The following is a 24,432-nucleotide window of genomic DNA, read 5'->3' on the forward strand; positions in this document are numbered from 1 at the left end:
GTTTAGCTAGGAATGGTATACTAGCCTAGTAGCAAGTCCACAGAAGAGATTGGATGAGAAGCTATGATGGAAATTTAGAAAGAAATTCAGACACTTGAGATTATGTGTTTGATAATATGATGGGTGAGAAATTTTCGCCTTTTGTCAAGGCTGGAGGAAAGGTGGCAATTGCTTGTGAACTCTGACCCCAACAGCCTGGCATGGGTGACAAGCTGGGTACCTTTTGGGAAGGGGCCAACTTCACACAGTTACTAAGGGACTTTGTAACAGTCTAGCTTTTAAAAACTGATTATAGTCTGTAGGGTCAGGATTATTTCTGGGGCAGGCACAAAATAGAAAGATGCTAAAATGGAAATAAAAATATAAGTGGAACCTCTAGACAGAAAGGGAAGTTGGAAGAAAATGGAGAGGGAAGCTGCTGGGTCTGCAGCTGGAGGCTCTCTATGCATTAGCTCCTTCCAAACTCACTGGTAAGTATCAATATCCTGGAATGGTCAGAGAGGCTTACAAAAGCAGAGACTTAAAAAACAACACCAACAAAAACAACTATCTGTGGTTAGAATTAGCAGGTTGTGAAGCCAGACTTCAAATCCAGGTCTGTGTGATTTTACAGCTTTTTCACTATACAAACCACACGTAAGAACTATCTGGAGCCATGTCATTCAATGTATGCTATCAGACCTCTGTGGCTACTGAGTATTTGAATTGTGGCCAGTCCAAACTGAGATGTGCTATAGGGGTAAACTACACATCAGATTTCAAATACCTTTCTAGTATAGAAAGTGTGGAGTAGCTTATTAATAACTTTACTACTGATTACATATCAAAATGCTAATACTGGGGATCCCTGGGTGGCTCGGCAGTTTAGTGCCTGCCTTCGGCCCATGGTGTGATCCTGGAGACCCGGGATCCAGTCCCACATCAGGCTCCCTGTAGGGAGCCTGCTTCTCCCTCTGCCTCTGTCTCTGCCTCTCTCTCTCTCTCTCTCTCTCTCTCTGTCTCTCATGAATAAATAAAATCTTTAAAAAATTCTGTTAAAAATGCTAATATTTTGGATATAGAGAGTTAAATAAAATGTATCATTAAAAAGAATTTCTCGTTTCTTTTTATATGGCTCCTAGAAAATTCCACGTTATGCATGTGGTTTGCATTATGGTTCTATGGGAGGGCTCTGCTCTAGATATTTTACCTTTATTTACAAAATCATGCCTTATCAACCACATGTCTGTATTAGCTTTGTCATCATTTAAATGCATCTTTCTTTGGCATGCCCAGAACCTGCATACTTTTTATTGAGTTAATAATTAAGATATGAGAAACAGTCTTTGTGCTTGTTTGGATTTCCAAGTTTGATAACTAACATTTCAACTGAGGCAAAACATGTAAGCTGTCATATTCAAATTGAACCTGGTGGACCACGTCAGTGTGCTTACTTTCTGCCTTCACTTACCTGTGCATCGTCCCACCAAAGTGTGATCTACTTCTCCAGGCTTAGTGCTGTCCTCATGGACCCAGTCAGCATCATCTCTGGTACCCTGAATCATCCCACAGATGTTTGCCTTCTCAAAAGCACAATGGTCCAAAAGTGTGTGAGTTGTGGCTGCAAATGATATTTTTGTCACCTGGTTAAAAATTTTAGTCATTTTATTTCAGGTTATCTAATGTCTTAAGCTAAAAAGACCGCATTGTTTACATCCAGCACATTTTCTTGACTTTCCTCAAATGCAAATCCTGTTGTCACCCTTATGTCTTAGAACGTCCAACATAGATGTAGCCCTACCCACCTCACAAGAGTCAAATGATAAATGTCATCATACTTTGCTGTAAATGTCAACCAAGAACTCCTTTAGATCAGGAAGGAGGTACCAAATAGGTCTTTGTACTTAGTAGGTCTTCTGCACATATATGTTGAACAGAATTTTAAAAATGTGTCTCTGAAGACTAATAGAGTCATCTTAGAAAACATCCCATCTCTGAGCACTAGATGACTCTAGAACAACTAAATTGGGCAAAGAAATTTTCAGGATAAAAGATAGTTTCAAGCTCATCCCTTATCCTGAGTTACATAAGGGTGCACCTTTCAAAAGGAAGCTGAAGATGTTAGACAATCACAGCTCCTTATATCATCAGTCCAACACTTTTACTTTGTAAAACACAATCACATCTTTGATTTTCATAATTATCCTATAATGAGGTGGGTGTTACAATCTTTTCTACTCTAGAGATAAACTAGCCTATGTAATTTGTCCAATTTCCTTAACTAAAACAGGAAGAAATAGTGAAGGGAAATGTATGGGAAACTGAAGGGCTGGGGGAAACTCTTTGAGGTTTTTTTTTACCTACTGTTCAGACCTATCAGTACTCACTGCAATTGTACATTCGGTTCAGCCTCTCCAAATCAGTGGCACTGAAATCCAGTCGCTGTCCAATGATGGTGTTAAACTCAGGGATCTTGGCCGTGATGGTAGGAGCACTTTCATTCTTATTAAATGAAAAAGGCTCGTAGTGCATCAAAGACTCATAGTCATAAGGTGTGTTGAGGTCTGTGATGAAGGTGTCATCATAGGTGTTAAAGTTGTGCTCGTAACCTATCAGAGAGAGAGAATCCAGTTATATTATTTCCCCTCTCCTGTCCTCTTTGACTAGATACTTAAGCAGAGACCCAGAGACAAAAAAGAAAGAAAAGAAAAAGAATGAAGAGTTGATTTAAATATATATACATATTAACATAGTTTATAACTAGTATGATATATATAAAATAAACACATATTATTAATAGTAAGTAATGAATAATATATTAGTATTTTATACAGTAGTACATACACTTATAAAAGTTAAAAATATATTCAAAAATAAATATAAAAAGGAATGCTATAATTAATATATAAATTTTACATACAAATTATTAAATATATGTATATATTTAAGTCAAATGTTCATTTTACAAGTAAAGGAATAAATAAATATGTGTGTATGTGTACATGTAAAGTTTTAAGGAAGAGAAGATATAATATCAAAGTGGAGGCAGGCGTTCCAAATGGCTGGAAAAGGAATTTTTGAATTCAGGAGAATATTCAGGATTGGTACATCTTGCTAATAGGCAAGTACCTCATCCACCAAAAGCTGTACCTGGCCAGCTCTTTCATGGGTTAGAGAAAGGAAGACCAAGGGGCAGAGGGAAAAGTCAGCAACTGCCAAGAAAGGGGTATCCTGTCAGTTAAGGTTCACATCCTTTTCCAGAAATAGCCTCATGGAGAGAAAAATAAAATAGGAAGAAGAACATTGACTTTCCTTTCAAAATAGAAGAGGAAAAGATCTTTATGAGATTAGTGCAAGTAAGATAATATATGTTGCAATGTGGAATGCTGAAATGAGAAACCGAACAGATGTTCTTTTAATCCACTAGCCATCAGGAATTTACTGTTTCAGTTGCAATAATGAGAAGTTCACAGATTTTCAATTTCCTTCTTAGGGAGTGACAGGAAAACTTAATGAGAATGCTCATGACTCCCTCATCATGACTTCCCATCTTCATGTTTTCCTTTTCTAGCTTCCCATCTAGTCATTTTTAACAATTAGAAGAAAATGTAACCACCTTGCAAAGACATCAATGCAGGTGCATTTAGGAGTGAAGAAGACCCATGCAACATGGGCCTACCGGGCAGTGGTCCAGCAGGTGCTGGAGGGAGTTTCCAAATGCTTTTGGAAAAGCCAATGAACACAACTGATCAAAACTTTGTTTTAACCGTAAAATGAGAATACCAGTGTTTCATCCTCCCAACTCATGGGATTTCATGGAGACTTAACTTGAAAGGGATCAAAACATTTTCAAAGGTGGCCCAGGACTGTAAGAAATAAATGACTCAAACAGGAGTGGAAAGTAATTCCTTCCAGAGCATTTGGCCCCAGGTTGTCCTAACTTATGGGATAGAACTGTAAAGAATATCCAGCTGGTGTGAGGACTGGGGCTTGGTCTGGGCTCTCCTGGTTACTCCTTGTGAAATCTTAACAGAACATTCAAAAAAAAAAAAAAAAAAAAGAACAGAACATTCAAATTCACTGGATAGGTTTTCCTTGACTGTCACTAAAATTAACAAGTTAGAATAGATAGATCACTTTATTCTTTATCATTCAAGGATTCTGTTTTGAATAATTTTTTAAAAATTGTATTCAACACATTCTTGCTGGGCCTACTCTCTACGTACTGGGAGTTGTGCTAAGTAGTGGTGGCCCCTGGCAGTGGTTAGGACAGGCAAGGTCCTGCCTTCAGGGAACTTAAAGCTGAGCGCCTAGAAGAGGAAGTGATACTGTAAACCAGAGGCCAGTCAGCAAATCTTTTGTAAATGGTCAGATAGAAAATATTTTTGACTTTGCAAGATATATGGTCTTTGACACAACTGCTCAACTCTGCCATTGTAGCACAAAAGCAACCATAGAAAATATGTAAATAAATGGGCATGGCTGTGAATATGGCCCACAGGCTGTAGTCTGTGGGCTCCTGCTAGACCTTAGAAATTGAAGTCTTTCCTTGGTTTAAGAGAACAGATTCAGAAAACACAATTCTGGCTTAAGAGATGGGAGATGTATTTGAGGACAGAACTACATTGCCAGCGCAGTATTGCCTTAGGTTGAAGGGTAAGATTGTCATCAACTGAAGACAAGATGCAAAGAAAGTTATAAATTACCTGAGCAAGAATACTGCCCTTGCTTACCATCTTATTGATCTGACATGTCATTTGAGAACAGTTCAGGACATTTAGGTAAATGGAATTATACCTGATGAAAATATAGATAGGAATAAGCAACACATGTTGGGTAAATCATGTTCAACTAAGAACTGAGCAAGTCTGAAAATTACACTGGCAAATGTGTTGGCTCCTTCTGAGAAAGAGACCTTCATTTGGCTGAAAATCATTTTAAAAGCACTAATCATTGTGTTCTTTATACTTAAAAACATGAATGTTTTCTACATCCTTATTTGACATTCAACAGAACCAAGTTTATGTATAGGAAAGTAGGAAATCCAAGTCTCTAGGCATGTACAGACAGTCAAATAGTGCCCCGAGTCTTGCAAGTGGAGATTAGATCCTTTGACCAGTGACCCTACTCTCTTTCACCTCCTATAGAGACCCGGTTATAACACTATTACATCCAGGAGACAAATACAATAAATTTGATCTGTTATTTCAGGTCTAGGGGAATACCCACAATACTTTTCTAGATTGGACTGGGAGGCAAAGAAGAATATTACTTGATCTCTAGCTCAGTGGTTGGGTGGTAAGATGGATAGAAGTGTGTGTGTGTGTGTGTGTGTGTGTGTGTGTGTGTGCAGGGTCAATCCTGGCTGTATCAGGTCTTCACAAACCACACAGTTTTCCTTCTTTCCTCACCACTTCACATTCATAGACATATCAGAATATGAGGTAGTGGGAAGGACCCAGATTGAGAAACCCTTTAGGTGATTTTGATATGATTAGCCATCCCTAACCCTACCTCATGTGAGAACCGTTGATCCACCTTACTTCAAAATTAGTTAGTTTTGGCAGAAGCTCTTTGGAGCTTTGTATTTAATTTTAAAGTATGACAAGATCTTACAAGTCCCTAAATATAAAATCATTATAAATACACTGCTATATATGAACTCATATATGAAATTAGAATCTAACTAAAACAGATAATTATAAAGCAATTATTTGCTTTGTGAAAGCCACATATGGTAATAGATGAGGCATTTTAATACATTAAGGTTTTATTAATAATTTGCTGCCAAAAAGAATGTTTTTCCACTTCCTGAACTAATTCCTAAATAAAAACCAGGTGCTTTCAGAAACACAATACTGACTTTGTTCCCCAGCACATTGGGAAACTGATCAATAAAAGTGTTTTTTCTCAATTTCTCTCTCCCAAATAATTAAACAAAATCTATAAAAAGGGGCGGGGTGTCGCCTGGGTGGGTCAGTTGGTTTAAGTGTCTGCCTTCAGCTCAGGTCATGATCTCAGGATCTTGGGATCTCAGGGTCCTGGGATCAGCTGCAAGGCTTCAGGCTCCCTCTGCCCCTCCCCCTGCTCATGCTCTCTCTTAAATAAATAAATAATTTTTTAAGTGTTTAGTATGCTCAAAAACACTTTACTTAGTTGTCTCAAACAACTAGGAAAGGTGGCATCCAAGGAGGTCTAAAGAAGCTAAGGAACACAAAAATTGTTAGAATAACATACTTGACTAACAATAAGTGAACTGAGACTGTATTATCCTTTGCATAATGTGGCTGGAGGCAGAAGGAGAGAGGTACTTAGAAGAGAGGAAGGAGTAAGACAGGAGTAAGAAAGGCCAGTAAATTTTGGTTAACTAGAACTCAGGCTATCAGCCAGAATGAACACAATTGAAGTGACAATTTCAAATGAAAGAATTTATTTTTGTTGTTGTTTTATTTTGTTTTTAAACACCTATCATTGATTTGGTAAAGCACCAAGAAAGTTCTTGAGTATATATTAGGGTCATCGGATGTTCAACTAAACTTCATGCAGACTCCTAGACCTACATGTGATCTCACATCCGGAAAAATGACTATGACATCCTCAGAGGATGTCAGTTTACTACAACAGGAAAATAGACAGCATTTTAGATAGCTTTTCAATGAAAACACTGAAACAAAGCAAAAGTTTCTGATTAAGTTTCAGTTAACATTGAGTTAGCCAACATATACAATTCCCTAAGGCCCTTATCTGGTGTCAGTTATAATCAGATGAGCACAGCCCACAGGAAAGGCCAACAAATCCTTTTCCTATCTGTGTTCCCAGCTGATGCTTCTATCTGCACACAGATGAGACTGGACATCCCAGGGTTGGTCCCAGCAAGTGATAAAGATGACAGCAAATCCCACCCAAGTACTTGGGATTCTACACACCTGGAAGAATTTCATCCCACCAGATGTTCACATAGTCATCTCGGTCAGTTCTTGACTGCTCATGGTAAAATCCCAAAGCATGGAGGATCTCATGTTCAATAATGGCCTTATAGTCACATCCTTGGCCAATGGAAAGGTTCTGTCCCACGTGTTGATCGCCAACCTCAGACCAGCATCTTTAAAGAAGAGAAGAGGGAAATTTTCTCCTAAAGAACTCTGAAGGGGCTGTAACTCACAGGGTTCCAGAACACAAATTTGAAGGAAGTTAGGTTTGATTTAAAAAAGAAATTATCAGTAGCATCCTCATAAGCTAATAGTTCAAAATAGGGGACTGGCTAAATGAGCAACATTTCCTGGAGGAAATAATAAGCAGGCTTTGAAAGTTGTGGTGCATTATCGAAGTGACATATTCTCAGAGGCAAATCAATCCTAATAATGCACCAGGTAGAAAGAAGTAAAAGTTGGCATCCTTTCTCACCTTCACAAACCCAAAGGGCATTCCACAGAATAATACCATTGCTTTTGTACCACAGTATTAAGTTGTCTCTAGGTGGTGGCTATGGGTGATTTAAATTTTCTTCTTTATACTTAAATGAATTTTCAAATTTCCTAAATGGACAGGTATAAGTTCTTTGATCACAAACAAGAACCGCATTGAAGAAGCCAATTCATTTCTTTGGCTGTCAGTGGATCTGCAGAGTTATGAAAGCACATAGCTGGCCACCTACCATTTCTGAAGGGCTCTGGGCAAGAAGGACCCATAACTTCTCAAAAAAAAACAGTAGATTCATGATCTTCTCCCAGATTCTCTAAATTCCACATGGTGCAGCATTTTGCTCCCCTTTTTTCCCCAATTATTTTGTCTTTTCTTTTTTTTTATAAATCCAACTTTTCACCTCTCTTAGCAAATCCAAAGCCTTCCATGAATTGTTTCCTTATCTGCTTTAAGTTGTGGAAGAGGATCTATACTCTAACCAGTGCTCAACAGATTCAGAGATTTGCTCATAATTTTAAAAGAGACCAATGGACTCCAAGTTCTTTGGTGACAATCACATTGTCTTACTTTGCCATCATCTTCCTGGAGATTGTTAATACCATATACCCTCAAATGCTAATGGATTTGATTTCTACTCTGAGGTAGATCTTAATTATCTTCTAATAACATGTTAAGGTATAACTTCCATACCATGAAATTCACCAATTTTAAGAATACAATCAATGATCTTTTGTAACCTCACTGAGTTATGCAAACATGGTCATGATCTATTTGCCTCTCTGACAGTAGCATTTCATTACCAAATCAGTTGACTCCGTGAAATATCCGAAATCCAGAGGAAGCACTTACTATTTACCTTTTTTTTTTTAACATCCCTCCTCCAATGGAAATATGTAAGTTGCAAAAATGCCACAACTCTGCAGCTTTCAATCTTTTCCGTTGTCTTTCTAAAAGAACCCAGTTAACATCTTGCTTCAGGGGACCAGAACCCTGAAGGATTTGGGGCACTTTGGTGCAGCTTCTCCCCCCTGCAACTGACCTTCTTCCTCTCTTTTTCCCTTCCCCTAATTTAAATGTAACAGAGACCCCTCCTGGCCACAGGCAGTAAGAATCTCCCAGATTCAGATTTTACAGAGAATGTCCCTCAAAGTTGACCTACCTCTTTATCAAGTACTTCAGGGATTTAGTTAAAAACTGGAAAGAAGACAGAATTTCACTAGGAAGGAAAGAACTTTTGGAAAGTGATCACATTAGCTTAGTTTTATTTTTAAGAGAGAGAGAGAGAAAAGACAGTGGTAGCTAAAAGTGGATATAAAAGTGTTAAGAAAATGAACTTTTTTTTCCCTGAAGTCTTCAATAAATAACTAAAGGCTTTGGCACTTTCTTGAAGCTAAAATGTTGCCAAGGGACAAGACGAAAAGGTCAAAAACAGAGAACCTCCAAAATCTGTGTTCTTGGCAAGGCCCAAGCTATACTTTACATGTTTTTCCTTCACATGAAAAGAAACTGTGCAAATACTATTGGTTATCTCCACTTACGTGACCCACAAGAACCTCAGGACATGTTCAGAAACACATTGACTATCTTATCCCTAAAGTGGTTCTTCTGACAGTATTGCCAGGCTCGGAGGATGAAGTTACTACTCGACAGTCATTGAATCAAAAATCAAACAGACACCCTTGATTCCTCTTTCTTCTTAACCCCTCACATGAACTAAGAACTACCCCAAGATCACGACCTGAGCCAAAAGCAGATGCTCAACCACTGAGCCACCCAGGTGCCCCCTAACAACCAGCTTCTGAGAAGTCCCCTGTTTTCATAGTTCTGAAATCCAGTCCTGCTCCTTCATTTCAACTACTCTTCTTCAGTGCAGGTCCCTTTTTATTTCTGTCCTGGACAGTTGGGACATTCTTTAATTGGTCTCCTGCCACCAGTCATGCTGCCACTTCAATTCTTTATCCACTGTTGCTAGAGTAATTTTTCTAAAATGGAAACCTGAGCATATCATAAATCATGCACAGAATGGTGGATTTCCTCATATATGGTTTATCTCTGAACAGGTTCTTGTTTATGGTCCTGGCTCCATGGCCCACCACTCTGCCCCTTACATGTAAAGCTTCAGACACTCAGAACTTAGTGAGTTCTCCAGGCACGCCAGATTCGTGTTTGCTTTTGTTCTTCTGTCTCTCTTCTCTTCCTTCTTCTTCCTTTCCCCTTTCTCTCTGGGTCTCCCTCCCTTCCCATACCCCATTTTGTCCCTCTTTCTCCTCTGTCTCTATGTCTTCTTGTGGCTCAGAGCACTCCTCATAGCATATCTAACTATTTCCTTGTTGTCTCTCCACTATCCCCAATTGCCAACTCTAAACCTTATGAGAACTAAGACTGTGTCTTATGCTTCTTTGTATCTAGAGACTAACATACTTCCCGGCACATACTAGGTGTACATAAATTTGAGTTTTAATAAAAGCCTGAGCCAAGAGAGCAACTACTCAAGTAAGTAAGGTACTTAACTGGTATCTAAGTGGTCATCACAATTTTATTTTTTTTCTACTATATTTTGCATTTTTTTTTCTTAAGGGGCAAAAGCAGGTGTTAACTTCCTTCCTCATCTCTGTTATCCATCCATAATTAACAAAAACACTAGCAGAACTAGACAACCAAATCCAGGCAACACCTAGAGGCAATCTGGGAGCAGCAGGAGGAATGTCTCCAGTTGGGCCTTAAAGACACAAACATGCAATCAAGGCAGATGTTAGCTTGGCTTTCCAGCCTCATCTAGCCCAGGTTGATTGACATAAATGCCACTGAAAAAGAGAAACTTTTTCTTGATATACCATTTATTTTTCCTGGGAAATAAATAACTACAAACTACATCTAGAACTTCTCAAAGAAATCCAGCCAACAGAGTAGCATAATTTAAAGGAATACCATAAAAAGGGGTTTATAATTTATATTTTAATACAACTGAGTTTAGAAAAAGTACTGTAATTTAAATCATGACCTAAACCCAGGAAAAGAATCGAAATAAATCTCCTTAGGCCCAGAGGTGTCTAAGCAACTCCTTCTCCATCTAGGGCATTAAAAATGTTATTGAATTTTAAAATTCACTGAGAAAGATGTGATTTTGCTTTTAGTTTCTTCCTAGTTTCTTCTTTTGAAAGACATGTATCAAAAATAAAGAAAGACATGTATCAGTTTTATAAACAAAAGAATGCATGATTACATACTCTGTAAAATTTCATACTTACCCATCAAACTTTTGAAATATGATATATGAGCTCTCTCCTTCATAGGGCTTGAAATCCACACAGGACCTGAGGCGGAACATTTCAAAAGCATAAAGAATGGCTCCTTTGGCATTCAGCCCTGCAGAAACCAGTAAAAATATCAATGAGCATTACTTAGATCTTAGATAATACACATAACATAGTTTAGAGAAGATCTTGCCACCACATGAAATTCACAGAGGTCTATGGTCTACATTTTTTGGTAGTAAGTAGATTCCTTGGAAACTAAAACTACAAAACTAGTCGGGTACATAAACATTAAGTGCAAACTTTAAATGCATAATGTAAATAGACCTACATGATAAGAATATACCTGTATGTGTAGTTGGACAAAATTATAAACAAACTACCTCATTTCCTCTCTCCCCCTTTCCTCATTCAAGTGAAGATCCTGAGTACACTGCCTCAGGAGAGTCACACTGCAGAGCAGAAGACAGAAATGATTGCAACTCATTTCTGTCTTCTATGTAAATAAAGCACTTGGAGAGAAGCAATAAGAATGGTGCTAACCCCAGTCTAATAAGATACCCCCTCTTGCTGGAGGAAGAGAGCAGAGTTTAGAAAGGTTTATGGGTTCTGGAAGCATAAGAAGCACATGTGATGTTAACCTGCTTCCCTGCAAGACATGTGGAAAGATGACAAGACTAAACAGGTAGCACTGGAAACAGCCTTGGAAAATATTTTTATAACCCAAACTTGGAACAAAAGCAGCAGAAGCCTAATGAATCTGAAGAGGCCAGAACAGTAGGGGCTTATTAGTGACCTGTAGGTTAGGACCAGTGACCAATGATCAAATGTTTTTCCTTTCACCGCACATACACACACCCTGGCATTGCGTAAGACAAGCATGAGGTGGGGAGGAAAGATACTCCAGAGGAATAGAGATTATATTTTACTTAGTATGTGTGTTTTCTTTTTTCTCTCCCATCAACTCCTTGAAAGTAGAGCTCTAAGTTAAAAATTAAGCTAGGTTATATAAAGTTGTATTTGTTGTAAATTTGATTTTGTGCATTCTCTCAGAGTTTATAATTCTTAGCACTTTACAAAGTACTTACCTTATGTTTTCCTGGCCCTTATTTCATTTAATAAACTACCGAGTTGGAGATTCCACAGCTCAGATGTCATAAGATTATATTAATGTCATTAAATAAATAATCAGTGGAATAATCAATAAATTACTTGTGGAAATAACATAGATAACAACAACAAGAGTATGCACTAAACCTACTGAAAGATTTTCATGAAATTTTATCTATTCTTAGTAACATTTATAATATAAACATTTGTACCCAAGACAGCTAAGTTTCCACAAAAGTTAGGAAAATACTCCAGAGACAATGTAACTGTATTTGCAAAATACATATCTGACAAAAGACTTGTATCTAGAATATATAAAGGACTCCTACAACTCAAAGTAGAAGAGACAAATAACTAATTTTTTTAATGGGCAAACTATCTAAACAGATATTCACAAAGGAAGACATACAAATGACCAATAAGTAAACAAAAAGAAAGTAAAACAGCAATAAGTAGACTAAAACCACAATTAATTGCCATTATATGTTCACCGGCATGGCTAGAATTAAAAAGAATAACAACAATGAATTTTGGCAAGGATGTAGAGTAAATGAACATTCATTCATTGTTTGTCGAAGTCTGTAAAATGGTACAAGTACTTTAAAAGAGATCCAACACTAAACCTACATCTGTATTATAACCCAGCAATTTCACTTTAGATATTTACACAGGAGACATGAATATAAAACCATATATTCAAAACAGGCATGTACAAGAATGTTCATAGTAAGTTATTCATAAAAACTCAAGCATAGAATCAACCCAGGTGTCTATCAACAGGAGATTGGTTGAAAAAGCTGTCATATACTGTATTCATACAATGGAATGCCACTCAATAATAAAAAGGAAAAGTTATTGATGCATACAACAACATTCGTGAATCTCAAAAACATTTTACTGAGTAATTGAAAAAAGCATAAAATATGTCTGTTTGCATGAAATTCTAGAACAGGCAAACTCATCTATGATTAACACAACAAAGGCAGCCTGGGTGGCTCAGCGGTTTAGCACCGCCTTCGGTCCACGGTGTGATCCTGGAGACCCGGGATCGAGTCCCACGTCAGGCTCCCTGCATGGAGCCTGCTTCTCCCTCTGCCTGTGTCTTTGTTTCTTTCTCTCTCTGTGTGTGTCTCTCGTGAATAAATAAATAAAATCTTTTTAAAAAAATAAAACAACAACAAAATGTTATTTCTGAAAGGATAAGAATAACTGTGAAAGAACATGAGAGAATTTTCTGGGATAATAAAAGTGCTCCATATCTTAATAGTAGTTGCATGAATATTTTTACATTGTATAAGTGTAATGTATAAGTTACAAGATTCATAAATATTTTAAAATTCATTGAACTGTACACTTAAGACTCCATCCATTTTACTCTATGTACAGTTACAGAAAAAAGAACCATAAACAAATATTAGACTTTAGTTAAAGATACACATGCCGCAGTGTTTGGAGTAAAGCATACTGTCCCTGCAATTTACTTTGAAATGTATCAGAAATTGAATGCATCTATAGATGGATAGGAGGATGGACAGGATGGATTAATAAGTTAAAGCAAATATAGCAGAATGCTGTTTGTATAATGTAGGTGATGAGTATATGAGTGTTCACTGCACAATTCTTTCAGCTTTTCATATATTTAAGATTTTTCATAACAAAATGGGGAAAAGAAAAAGACGATAATTACAACTTTAAAGAAGAATAAAAACCTATTAAATTAAATTCTATTTCCAGTAAAAAAAATGCCCTTCAAAACGAAGACAGTAAACAGATTATTTTGGAGAAAGAAGAGAATTTGTTTTTTGTTTTTTTTTAACAAGAAATGTTAAAGGAAGGGGTGCCTGGGTGACTCAGTCAGTTAAGCATTGACCTTTTGATCTAGCGTGGGTCTTGATCTCAGGGTTGAGAGTTCAAGCCCCATATTGGGCCCCACATTGGTTATGGAGCCTACTTAAAAAAAAAAAAGATGGTAGAGGAAGTTCTTTAGGCTGAAGAGAAAAGAAACCAGATAGGAACTCAGATCTCCAGGAGGAATGAACACCACCAGAAATTGCAAGTATAAAAGCAAATACAAAGACTACTTTTCTTCATTAATTACTCTGAGACAACTGATTAAAGGGCAAAAAATGTTAACACTGTATTATGAGGTTTATAAAAATATGTGGTTGGGCAGCCCCCGGTGGCTCAGCGGTTTAGCGCCGCCTTCAGCCCAGGGCGTGATCCTAGAGACTCGGGATCGAGTCCCGCGTCGGGCTCCCTGCATGGAGCCTGCTTCTCCCTCTGCCTGTGTCTCAGCCTCTCTCTGTGTGTGTGTCTCTCGTGAATGAATAAATAAAATCTTTAAAAAATAAATAAATAAATAAATAAATAAACAAATAAATAAAAATATGTGGTTGAAAATATATATAAGCCAACAATACATGAAAGGAAGGGGTATAAATGGAATGATACTGTTGTAAAATGCTTATATTTTATGCAAAATGCACACTGTTAAGTCTAAGTATACTGTTACATGTGAAGGCTACAAATTGTGTAATTCCTGTGACAAAGCCTCACAAAATAAGACAAAAGGGTTGAGCTAAAAAGCCACTACAAGAGCCAAATGAAATATCAAATTGTTAGATTTAACCAAAAGAAGGCAGGAAAAGAAGAATAAAATAAAAACTAGGAGACAAATAATAACCGATACTTCTAAATCAATTTATATCAATAATTACATTAAATGTAAATAGACCAAATATTCCAATTGAAATTCAGAAGTTGATATATTTGATAAAAAAAAGTGAGACTCAAATATATATTGTCTGAAGAAAAGACACTCAAAAGACATTGATAGGTTAAGGGTGAAAACCTGAAAAAGATACACAGTGAAAACAGTAAGTTTTAAAAAGCTGGTGTAGCTATATTTAAATTTTGGAATTAGATTCCAAAATAAAGAGGATTACTATAAAATTACCAAGAGAAATTTCCTCAAATGATGAGTCAATTTAGCTAGACGATATAACAATGTGCTTGCCCAAAGGAAGAGTTTCAAGAAAATGCTAAAAGAAGAGATATGTAAACACTCAATTATAGTTAAAGAGTTTAGCACCTTTCTCTCAGTAGCAGATAAAATAGTCCAAAACTCCATGCAGATAAAAATATTTGAGCAACACAACCAACCACCTTGACCTATTTGACATTGATAAAATAACACAGCCCAAATCAGCCAAATGTAAGTTCTTTTCCAGTACACATGGAATAGTCACAAAGATAGGCCACAAAATATGCCTCAGTAAATTTCAAAAAGATCAGTATGTTCTCTGACCTTAACAAAATTAAACTAGAAATCAGTAACAGAATATCTGGAAGTGCTATAGACATTTGTAAATTTAAAAACACACTTCTAACTGATCCATGGATTTTTAAAAATTACAATTGAAATTAGAACATATCTGAACTTGAATAAAGATACAACCATATCAAAATTTGTGGAAAACACTTAAAGTAGAGCTTCAAATAAAATGTATAGCTTTAGGTGTCATATTATAGAATTATATTTCATTAGAAAAGTGAAGGTTTAAAGTCAATGATATAAATTTCAACCTTTAATATAAAAAAAGAGCAAATTAAACTGGAATTAAGTAGAAGAAAGGAAATAATAAAGATAAGCAAAAAGCAATGAAATGGAAAGCAGAGAAGGTAGAAAAAATTAAGTCAAAAGTTGCTTCTTTGAAAAGATTAATAAATCAATACACTGCTTTAAAAATAAACAAAAAAAGTAAGTCACAGACTAGGAAAAAATTTTCGAGATATCTATCTATCTCTGACAAGACTTCGTCCATAATATATGAAATTCTTCTACAGATAATGAAGAGACAAATAATATGATAAAAAAAGCATAATAAGAGTAGAACAGATCATTCATAAAAAAACATACAAAAATGGTCAATGACACATGGCAATGTGGGAAATATCATTAGTCATTAGGAAATGCAAATTAAAATCACAGTGAGATTCCATTTTGCAACCAGTAGAATGGCTGCAATTAAGAAACATTAACACCACCAATGTTATTGAAAATGTAGAGCAAGTGGGACACAGCTACATTGCTAGTGAGAATGAAAAATGGTGCAGCGAGTTTTGAAAACTGCTTGGCATTTTTTATTAAAGTTAAACATATATTTGTCATATGATCAAGCAATTCTATTTCTAGAAATTTGCTCAAGACAAAAAATATATATAAACATATATATTTATTTATCCATGCAGACTTGTACAAGAATGATCATACCATCTTTTTTCGTAAGAGCTCAAACTTGACACAACTTAATGTCCATCAATTGAAAAATGGATAAACAATTGCCATATTAATGGGGCACCTGGGTGGCTTAGTGGTTGAGTGCCTTTGGCTCAGGTCGTGATCCCGGGATCCTGGGATCGAGTCCTGCATCAGGCTCCCTGCAGGAAGCCTGCTTCTCTCTCTGCCTATGTCACTGCCTTTCTCTCTGTGTCTCCCATGAATCAATAAATAAAATCTTTAAAAAATTGCCATATTACTGAGGAACATTACTGAGTTGTAAAAAAAAAAAAAAAAAAATGAACTACTGACCTGCAACAATATGGAAAAACTTCAAAACTATGTTAAGCAAAAGTAGCCAGATACAAAAGAGTACATGCTAAATGATTCCATTTATCTATAAATCAGGTAAAACAATCTATAGGGAAAGGTGATTAGAATGGTAGTGTCTTGGAGAGGTGGGTAGAGATTGGCTGTACAAGCACATGGGAAATTTCTGGAGTGATGGGAGAATGGGTTACATAAGTTTATGCATTTATCAAAAGTCATTGGCTTTTACACTGATTTGTGTATTTTACTCTGTGTAAATCTAACTTTAATAAAAGAATTGTATACAAATATGAAATTCTAGGATGTTTGCTTTTTGCAATGGTATAGGCCTAGGCATCTAATTTTTTTTTTTTACACTAAAAGTGATTCTCATGTGGGGTACTTAAGAGCCACTACTGCTGCTACCTTATTTCAGGCCACCTGTCTTCCATCTTACTCTCTTAATCTGTCACCAACCTGCAGCTAAAGAGACCTTGCTACTCAAGCTATGGCCAGCAGCCCAAAAGCACCAGCATCACCTGGGGGGTGGTGCAGAATCTGAGACCCCACCCCCCGACCTACTCTGCAATTCCACAAAATCCTCAGCAGAGCCTTATGTACATAAAAGTCTGAGAGGCACTGACTTAACACCGCACAGAGGCCTGGTGAAGCTTAAATCAAATATTTGATGAAGGCACCATGTCCAGCACATATTGGTGATTCAATGAGTGTGTCTATGTATGATGGAAGGGAGGATAGTGCAGGTGCAATAGACAGGAAGAAAAATTGCAATGGGGAAAATATACCCCTCTGGAAAGCTGATGTTTCTCCAATCGCATTCCAATAAATATGAGTGCTCTGTGAATTTGAAGGTGTGCCACCAAACACTGGGAGGAATAAAACCTCAAATTTCCAAACAATCACTGAGAACAACAGCATTTGTTTATATCTCACTCTCCTCCAGAAAAGGGATCAGCACTGATGACAGTGGTGGAAAATAGGGAAACATAAGCTCTATCTCCTGAGAGTGGGAGCAATCTAGGGTCTGTTAAGATTGAGCAAGCTTGTCCCGGCTCCCCCTCTCCTTTGATCTACCTCCATCCATGTGGTATAAGCCTTGTAAGCATTGCATCATCCTGGCTGCTCAGCTGTCAGTCACCTGCTTGGGGTCAGCCAGGGTCCACCATGGCTTCAAATATTTACTTATTTCCCCTGAGTATTATTTCCAACAGTGAGTGAACTATAACTTAACCCGCCCTTTATCCCGAGAGAGGATTGAAATTATTAATACTGAGGAACAAGGACTCTGAACATATGAAATACAGATTTTTCTCTTTCTCAAAAGTTCAGAATGTTTGTCTCATAACAAAAGGGGAAGAAATCAGTATGCTGAAAATATATTTAGATTCAGCTAAACTAGTCTTGAAAGCGAAAATTTTTTCATGGTTGTGAAGCCAAATTATATTTCTGTACTTTTATTCTTCAGGGTGCTTTTTGGTTTCATTAACATGTTAATGTGTTCTGCACTTTTACAATTATTGTTTGATACTCTGTAATTTTTAAAATTACCATTCAATGAACTGTATCTCAGACTGGTTAAGTAGCACTGGGTCAATATAATGTTATGCCTTTCATCTCACAGGATAAAGAATCATGAGGGCTTGGCAACCCTCAGATGCATTGGTGTTACTCCCAATTCGAAGCTGATGAATAGGAGAAGCAGGGGAGAGAAGAGTAAAACCCAAAGCTTCTAATTAAAACAATTAACATTACCCAGATTGTCAGCCAGAATGTAAGGAATGGGGAACTTCCACCTGGCTTCAGGATCTCTCAGGCCATTTCTGGAGTTCTGTGGAAACAAGGCAAAGAAGACTGGGAAGGTGAATTCTTGAGGCCCCCTGGCCTCCTCCTCTGCTGAACTTTCATACCACAAACAACCTATCATACGATTCAAACGAGAGTGTTTGTATTCTGATTACAAAAGCAATACTAATTCATTATAGACAATTTGGAAACTGCAGAGAAATTATTAAGAACTGAATTTAGAAGATCTTCAATTTCTAAAAACTGAGATAGCCATTTTAAACATATTGGTGCATTTCCTTCTCAGTCTTCACTTACTAGGAAAGTTGGGTGAACAAGTAATGTGATAATTACAGATTCTTTGTACCGTTTGTTAATTTTTCATCTGTCTTTGTCATCATCAGCGACAGTGGAAACTCTTGTGGGTATAGATGATAGATTAGATTCTTACATGTTCTCCACAGTGCCCAGCCCAGGGTTGGACACAGCAGAGGCTCCTAGTAATAAAAAAACAGCCAGTCCTGAGGAATGCTATTGTGTCTTTGGAAGATACTCACCTGCAGGAGGATGTCTCCTTGAAAGAGGTCCAAGCCTGCAGCTAGAGGCAGATTAAAAAGAAGAAGAAATATTTGAACGAGCATTACTGAAAGGCATCTTACATAATAAAATTAATCTTTTCCATTATAAATCTTGCATTGTTAGTCTTTTATCAAAGTCTTTGGAAGCAATTCAAAATTCCCTCTAATTGAGTAAATGTAAACAGCCCATCAATATTGTGTATTATCACATCCTTTGTCTTCATTTTGGAACAAGAAACCTTGTCCAAGAATCTTAAAAGTAAGAAATGAGTTAGAAGCGATCTTTTTGATCATTGACTCCAAACCTCTTCGGACTTCAGGGGGCACAAGGGAGTCTTGAGACAGGAAGTAATGCATTAGGTGGTCAGCAGTTGAGTGGGCTTAAGAACTCCTGACTTCCTATCCAAAGTCCTTTCTGCTATTGTTCTATCCTTCCTCGTGAACCTAGGTAAATGACTTGGTTTTGCTCTGTCCCATGACAAAAATAAAAAGCCAAGGTCAAGATGATGCTCTTACAATAAAGATCAGGCAACTATGTATTGATCCATTCAGTCTGTATCTCCAAATATCTGCTGTCAGGAGCTTAGCATAATAAACTTTCTCCATTATGGTATTCCTTGATTCTGGCCTCATCGTGTTTTTGCAAATAGGATTCTTAAAAGGGAAGATCCTGGTGGGAAAAATTTATGAGGATTTGAAAGAATGTCTTTTCTTATGACAAACCTCATGTTTGACAAACAGCCCACCCTGTAAAACACAAAGTCCTCCAAACAGGGTCAGTGGATTGTATTTCATTCTGAGAATAGCCCCTGATTTACAGCTGGGAAATCAAGCTAGAGAGTTATCATCATAGCCTCATACGGTCACAGAGGTCCCATTTGGCAAAGCTGATGGCTCATTCATGGTAAATGACACCACCAGGGTTTTAAGTATTAAGAGGAGTCATGGTTTCACTTGCTAATGATGAAATAAAGCACCATGATTTCTTTCCTCATGCACATATTTCTTTTTTTTTTTTTTTTTTTTAATTTATGATAGTCACAGAGAGAGAGAGAGGGGGGGGCGAGCAGAGACAAAGGCAGAGGGAGAAGCAGGCTCCATGCACCGGGAGCCCGACGTGGGATTCGATCCCGGGTCTCCAGGATCGCGCCCTGGGCCAAAGGCAGGTGCCAAACCGCTGCGCCACCCAGGGATCCCCATGCACATATTTCTTAACCTCCATAAACCTAACTTCTGCATATGATAACAGCAAAATTAAACAAAAACAGCATCTATATCACTACCTATAGGAAATAGGACCCAGGTTTTGAATTTCCTTTTCACGAGGTGGAGTATGTGCTGGTCTATTCACACTCTGGCTTAGGCTTGTCATGAACAAACACCTGCATTTTCTGACATTGGTCTGGATTAGGGATGGAGATGACAGCTGGGCTCCTCTAGGGTGATAGGAACAAGCTCATTCAGACCCTGGCCCCTAGGTTGGTCAGCATAGATGGGGTCCTGCAGGGGTAAGAGAGTGCAGCAATGGGGGATCCGGGAGCACTTCCCAAAGAAACAGATATCCATTAAAAATAAGGTTCAAGAGGGGCACCTGGGTGGCTCAATTGGGCATCTGACTCTGGATTTCTGCTCAGGTCATCATCTCAGGATCCTGGAATCAAGCACCCTGTCAGACTCCATGGAGCCTGCTTAAGATTCTCTCTCCCTCTCTCTCCCTTTTTCTCTCTCTCTCTCTCCCTCTGCCTGCCCCCTTCCCTGTCCTTGCCCCTTCCCTGCCCCCTCCCCCACCCATCATCTCCCTGCTTGCATCCTAGAGTACACATGCACTCTCTCTCTAAAAAATAAAAATGAAAAAAAAAAATAAGCCTCAGGAGATTCATTGACCAATCTGCTCGGGCAGCATAGACTTATTAAGCACCTATTGTGTGCAAGACTTCGTTCTACATGCTAGGGACGTAGCAGAGAATAAAACAAAGCCCTCAAGTTTTAGTATATGTGCTACCAAAGCCAGCACAAAACGAAGCCCTGAAGGAGGTGACATTCTTGACTGGAGACGGAGGAAAGACAAATAAATGTTGAGTAGCAGACAGTGAAAAGAGCAATAAAAAAAATAGGGGAGAAAAGTGGTGAAGGGTGGGAGGGTTGATATTTTATAAAGGGTGGTTTAGGATGGCCTCTCTGAGGAGGTGGCATTGAAGCAGAAATCTGATGGAGTGGGAGATAAAAGAAGAGTATTGATGGCAAGAGCAAAAGCAAATAGAAATGAGGCAGGGGGCACTTGGGTGGCTCAGTCAGTTAAGCATCTGCCCTCAGTTCGAGTCATGATCTCAGGGTCCTGGGATCGAGCCCTGAGTTGGGCTCTCTGCTCAGTAAGGAGTCTGCTTCTCCCTCTCCTTCTGTGTTCTCTCTCTCCCCCCTTCTCAAATAAATAAATAAAATCTTTAAAGAGAGAGAGAGAGAGAGAAATGATACAAGAAAACCTTGATGTCTTAGAGCAACTTTCTAAATTTCAGCATGAAAATCTCTTGAGGGTTTCTCAGTCAGCAAGTCTAGGGCAGAGCCCAAGAATTTTCACTTCTGACAAGTTTTCCGGTGATACTGATGCTGCTGGTTGGGAGGAACCACACACTGAGAATCACCTCTGTAGAGGAATAGCTAGGGGGTCAGGGTGGCTGGAGAGTCCAAATAAGTAGGGGAGAGAGCAGTAAAAAAGTAAGATCAGATGGCTGGCCAGGGTCAGTTCATCTCAAACTTTCATTTGCAGGGAATCTGCTGGGATCCATCCACATGGAGGTGCTGCTTCTGTAGGTCTCAGATAGACCAAAGATGCTGCATTTCTAGAGAACTCTTAGGTGGTATAGGTGATACTGCCTGTGGAATACACCTTGGGAATCAAGGTTCTAGGGCGTGTGTTCTATGTTGGATGAGATGTCAATCATCACTGGCCAATGTCGGAAGACTGAGAGAGTGGATAAGAGAAGTGACATGGCCTGAATCCTTTTTTTTTTTTTTTAAGATTTTATTTATTTACTCATGAGAGATAGAGAGAGAGAGAGGAAGAGACACAGGCAGAGGGAGAAATAGGCTCCATGCAGGGAGCCTGATGTGGGACTCGATCCAGGGACCTCGGGATCACTACCTGAGTCAAAGGCAGATGCTCAATTGCTGAGCCACCCAGGTGTCCCACACATTGCCTGAATCCTTCCAGAGGAGACCTCTTTCTACTCTGAGGAATAGCCTATGCATGGGGAGGGCAGGAAGGCAAGGGCAGTTGAGAGGCTGCAAGAACCTGGCCAGACCAGATGGCTTAGGCCGGGGCAGGAAAAGAGAAAGTGCTAAGTCACAACCCGTGATACAATTTGATGGAAAACCCAATTTCATTTGCTGATAGATGGTAAGTATGTTGAGAGAAAGATAAGAATCAGAGGCTCTGAGCCTCTGATCTAGAAGAGGGAATTGCTTTTACTGAAATGAAAACACTGATGGCAACAAATGCTGGGGTAGAAGGTTAAAATGTGAAGCATAAAGAGAAGACAAAAAGAGGACAATTCCCTTTCTGCGATTTTTCCCAAACAGTTTTTGTGATGTAGGATCTGGCTGTATGGGCAACCTTAATAATTCTGGCAGCAGGGTTGGAAAGAAAAAAAAATCCACATGGTAAGATTTCTTCATTGGAGGCACAGCTCAGAAGGGTTGGTGAAGAAGAAGCATAAAGAGTGGCTCTCAGGTAAAAGAATTATTTGGTCTGGAGAAATCAGGGCAAGATCAATAAAACTCTAATTCTAGTCCCAACTCTGTATAAACTACAGCAAATCCTCCCAAGTCCATACACCTTGATTGCCTGGCACTAAAGAGAGAGAATTTGATGCCTGGCTCTGAAGTCTTGGGGCCCATTCACCAATTTACCTGATCAAACTATTTCTTTAAAATTGTTTCATGCTTTTCCAATTATATATCAATGAGCCTGCCTTCCCTGTAAGTGGGACAAAGCCACAGAAATTCATCCCTTAGGTATGGTTTTTTTGAGTTTTGTAGTCTTCAAATCACACTGAGCTGAATCAGAAGACCTGGAGATGAGCCCAATCACTATCTCAACCACAAGGAACTTCCTTGTCATCTTCCTACAAAATGGTAACAGCACTTACTCTACTACAGTTTTTTTTAAAGATTTTATTTATTTATTCATGAGAAATGAAGAGAGAGAGAGGCAGAGATGTAGGCAGAGAGAGAAGCAGGCACCCTACTGGGAGCCCATTGTGGGACTTGATCCCTGGACCCTGGGATCACAACCTGAGTCAAAGACAGATGCTCAACCACTGAGCCACCCAGGCATCCCCTTTACTGTGGCTTTTCACATATAACCTCAATTATAAATGCAACTGGTGATAAAGCTTTTGTAAACCACAAGGTGTTTAAGATCATAAATATCTCTGTTTCTTGCCAAACCTAACCAAAGATATCCAGAATGTAAAGGCTTCTCCTCATTTTAGAAGCAGAGTAAGAGAGAGAAAAGAGATGATAACCCCAGCTTCTCTCTCCTCTCAGTAATGGACCAGACTGATGGAGTTCTTCAAGAAAAATGTTTATAGACAAGTGTTGAAATGGAAACACCTTTACACTCATCCCTAAGTCCTGAGCAAACAGCTGCTAATGAATATGATACACCAGTAGAGGGGCTGGGGTTTTCCCCCTACTAAATATAACCCTAGGCATATACTACACATGTATACATACATACATATACACGTGTGTATGTTGCAAGCAGAGTAATCATCTACTTTTCTTTCATTTAAAAAATAAATAAATACAAAAAACGTGAAGTTTTTGTAAACCAAAGTCATGTTATGTATTTCTAGATCCATGAGGCATTCACTAGTTCCTCTAGAAAATTAGGTCTAACCATTATTCTCTTCCCACATTTCCATTTTTCAGAAACTGCAAATTCAAATGAAGCACCAATAGATATTTCTCTCCTAAGGTTACCCAATACCCTATCATAATTGCTATAAAGCAATTGTAGCACAAGATTTAAAATTATTTCAGAGCATTAATAGTACAGAAATTGAACCCACCTAAATTGATTGCTGAAATATCCTTTTGTTCATCAAAATCTTCAGCATATACTGTTAAAAGTAGGAAAGAAATAGTTACTTATCTTGCTGAATAAAAGAAACTTCAGAAACACTCTATGCATTTCAATCAATTCTTACCATTTCCTTTAGAAATATGCTTAATCTGAAAGAAAATAAATATACAGAAAATTGTTAACATAAACTAGAATTAACATTTCTAAATACCCAAGAAAGCAGAACTCTACTTACTGATACAGCTGCTATGTGGGCAAAAAACAAGATGAAAGAGACAACACAAGTAGATCTAGTCCAAACCATTGTTGCGAATGAACAGACTGAGCAAAGACAACTTGCAATAAATACTTTTTGGACCTTGCTCTGGCTGTCATCTTAGAAACTTTGACCCTCACATATGTATCATGGCATTAAAAAAAGTAACCAAAGAAAATGTCATTAACCCTTTTAAGGACAGATATCAAGTTTAACATAAAATCTCAAGCTCCCCAGATCAGGGACAGGTTTGAAAAGGTTAATACTGCGATGACCATATAAAAATCAGTAACATTTCTATGCACCAGCATAGAATATTCCTCTACATGAACAAAATTTGTTCATATAACAGATAA

The 24,432-nt window shown here is 38.0% G+C and overlaps 1 protein-coding gene across 1 annotated transcript in view; it reads right to left on the reverse strand.

Annotated features, from left to right (window-relative positions):
* The window catches only part of MEP1A (meprin A subunit alpha), a 34,268-nt gene extending 10,123 nt beyond the window's left edge, over window positions 1–24,145 (reverse strand). The window contains exons 1-9 of the mRNA XM_072831596.1: window positions 24,056–24,145; window positions 23,945–23,969; window positions 23,807–23,857; window positions 18,714–18,754; window positions 18,127–18,202; window positions 10,650–10,767; window positions 6,906–7,081; window positions 2,367–2,588; window positions 1,451–1,600 (exon numbers count right to left, since the gene is read on the reverse strand). Coding sequence (XP_072687697.1) covers window positions 1,451–1,600; window positions 2,367–2,588; window positions 6,906–7,081; window positions 10,650–10,767; window positions 18,127–18,202; window positions 18,714–18,754; window positions 23,807–23,857; window positions 23,945–23,969; window positions 24,056–24,124 — 928 coding nt within the window. The 5' untranslated portion in view covers window positions 24,125–24,145. The remainder of the gene's footprint in view (window positions 1–1,450; window positions 1,601–2,366; window positions 2,589–6,905; window positions 7,082–10,649; window positions 10,768–18,126; window positions 18,203–18,713; window positions 18,755–23,806; window positions 23,858–23,944; window positions 23,970–24,055) is intronic.
* Window positions 24,146–24,432: the final 287 nt, after the last annotated feature.

The sequence above is a fragment of the Canis lupus genome, chromosome 7, assembly GCF_048164855.1.
Source record: "Canis lupus baileyi chromosome 7, mCanLup2.hap1, whole genome shotgun sequence".
NCBI classification, from domain to species: domain Eukaryota; kingdom Metazoa; phylum Chordata; class Mammalia; order Carnivora; family Canidae; genus Canis; species Canis lupus.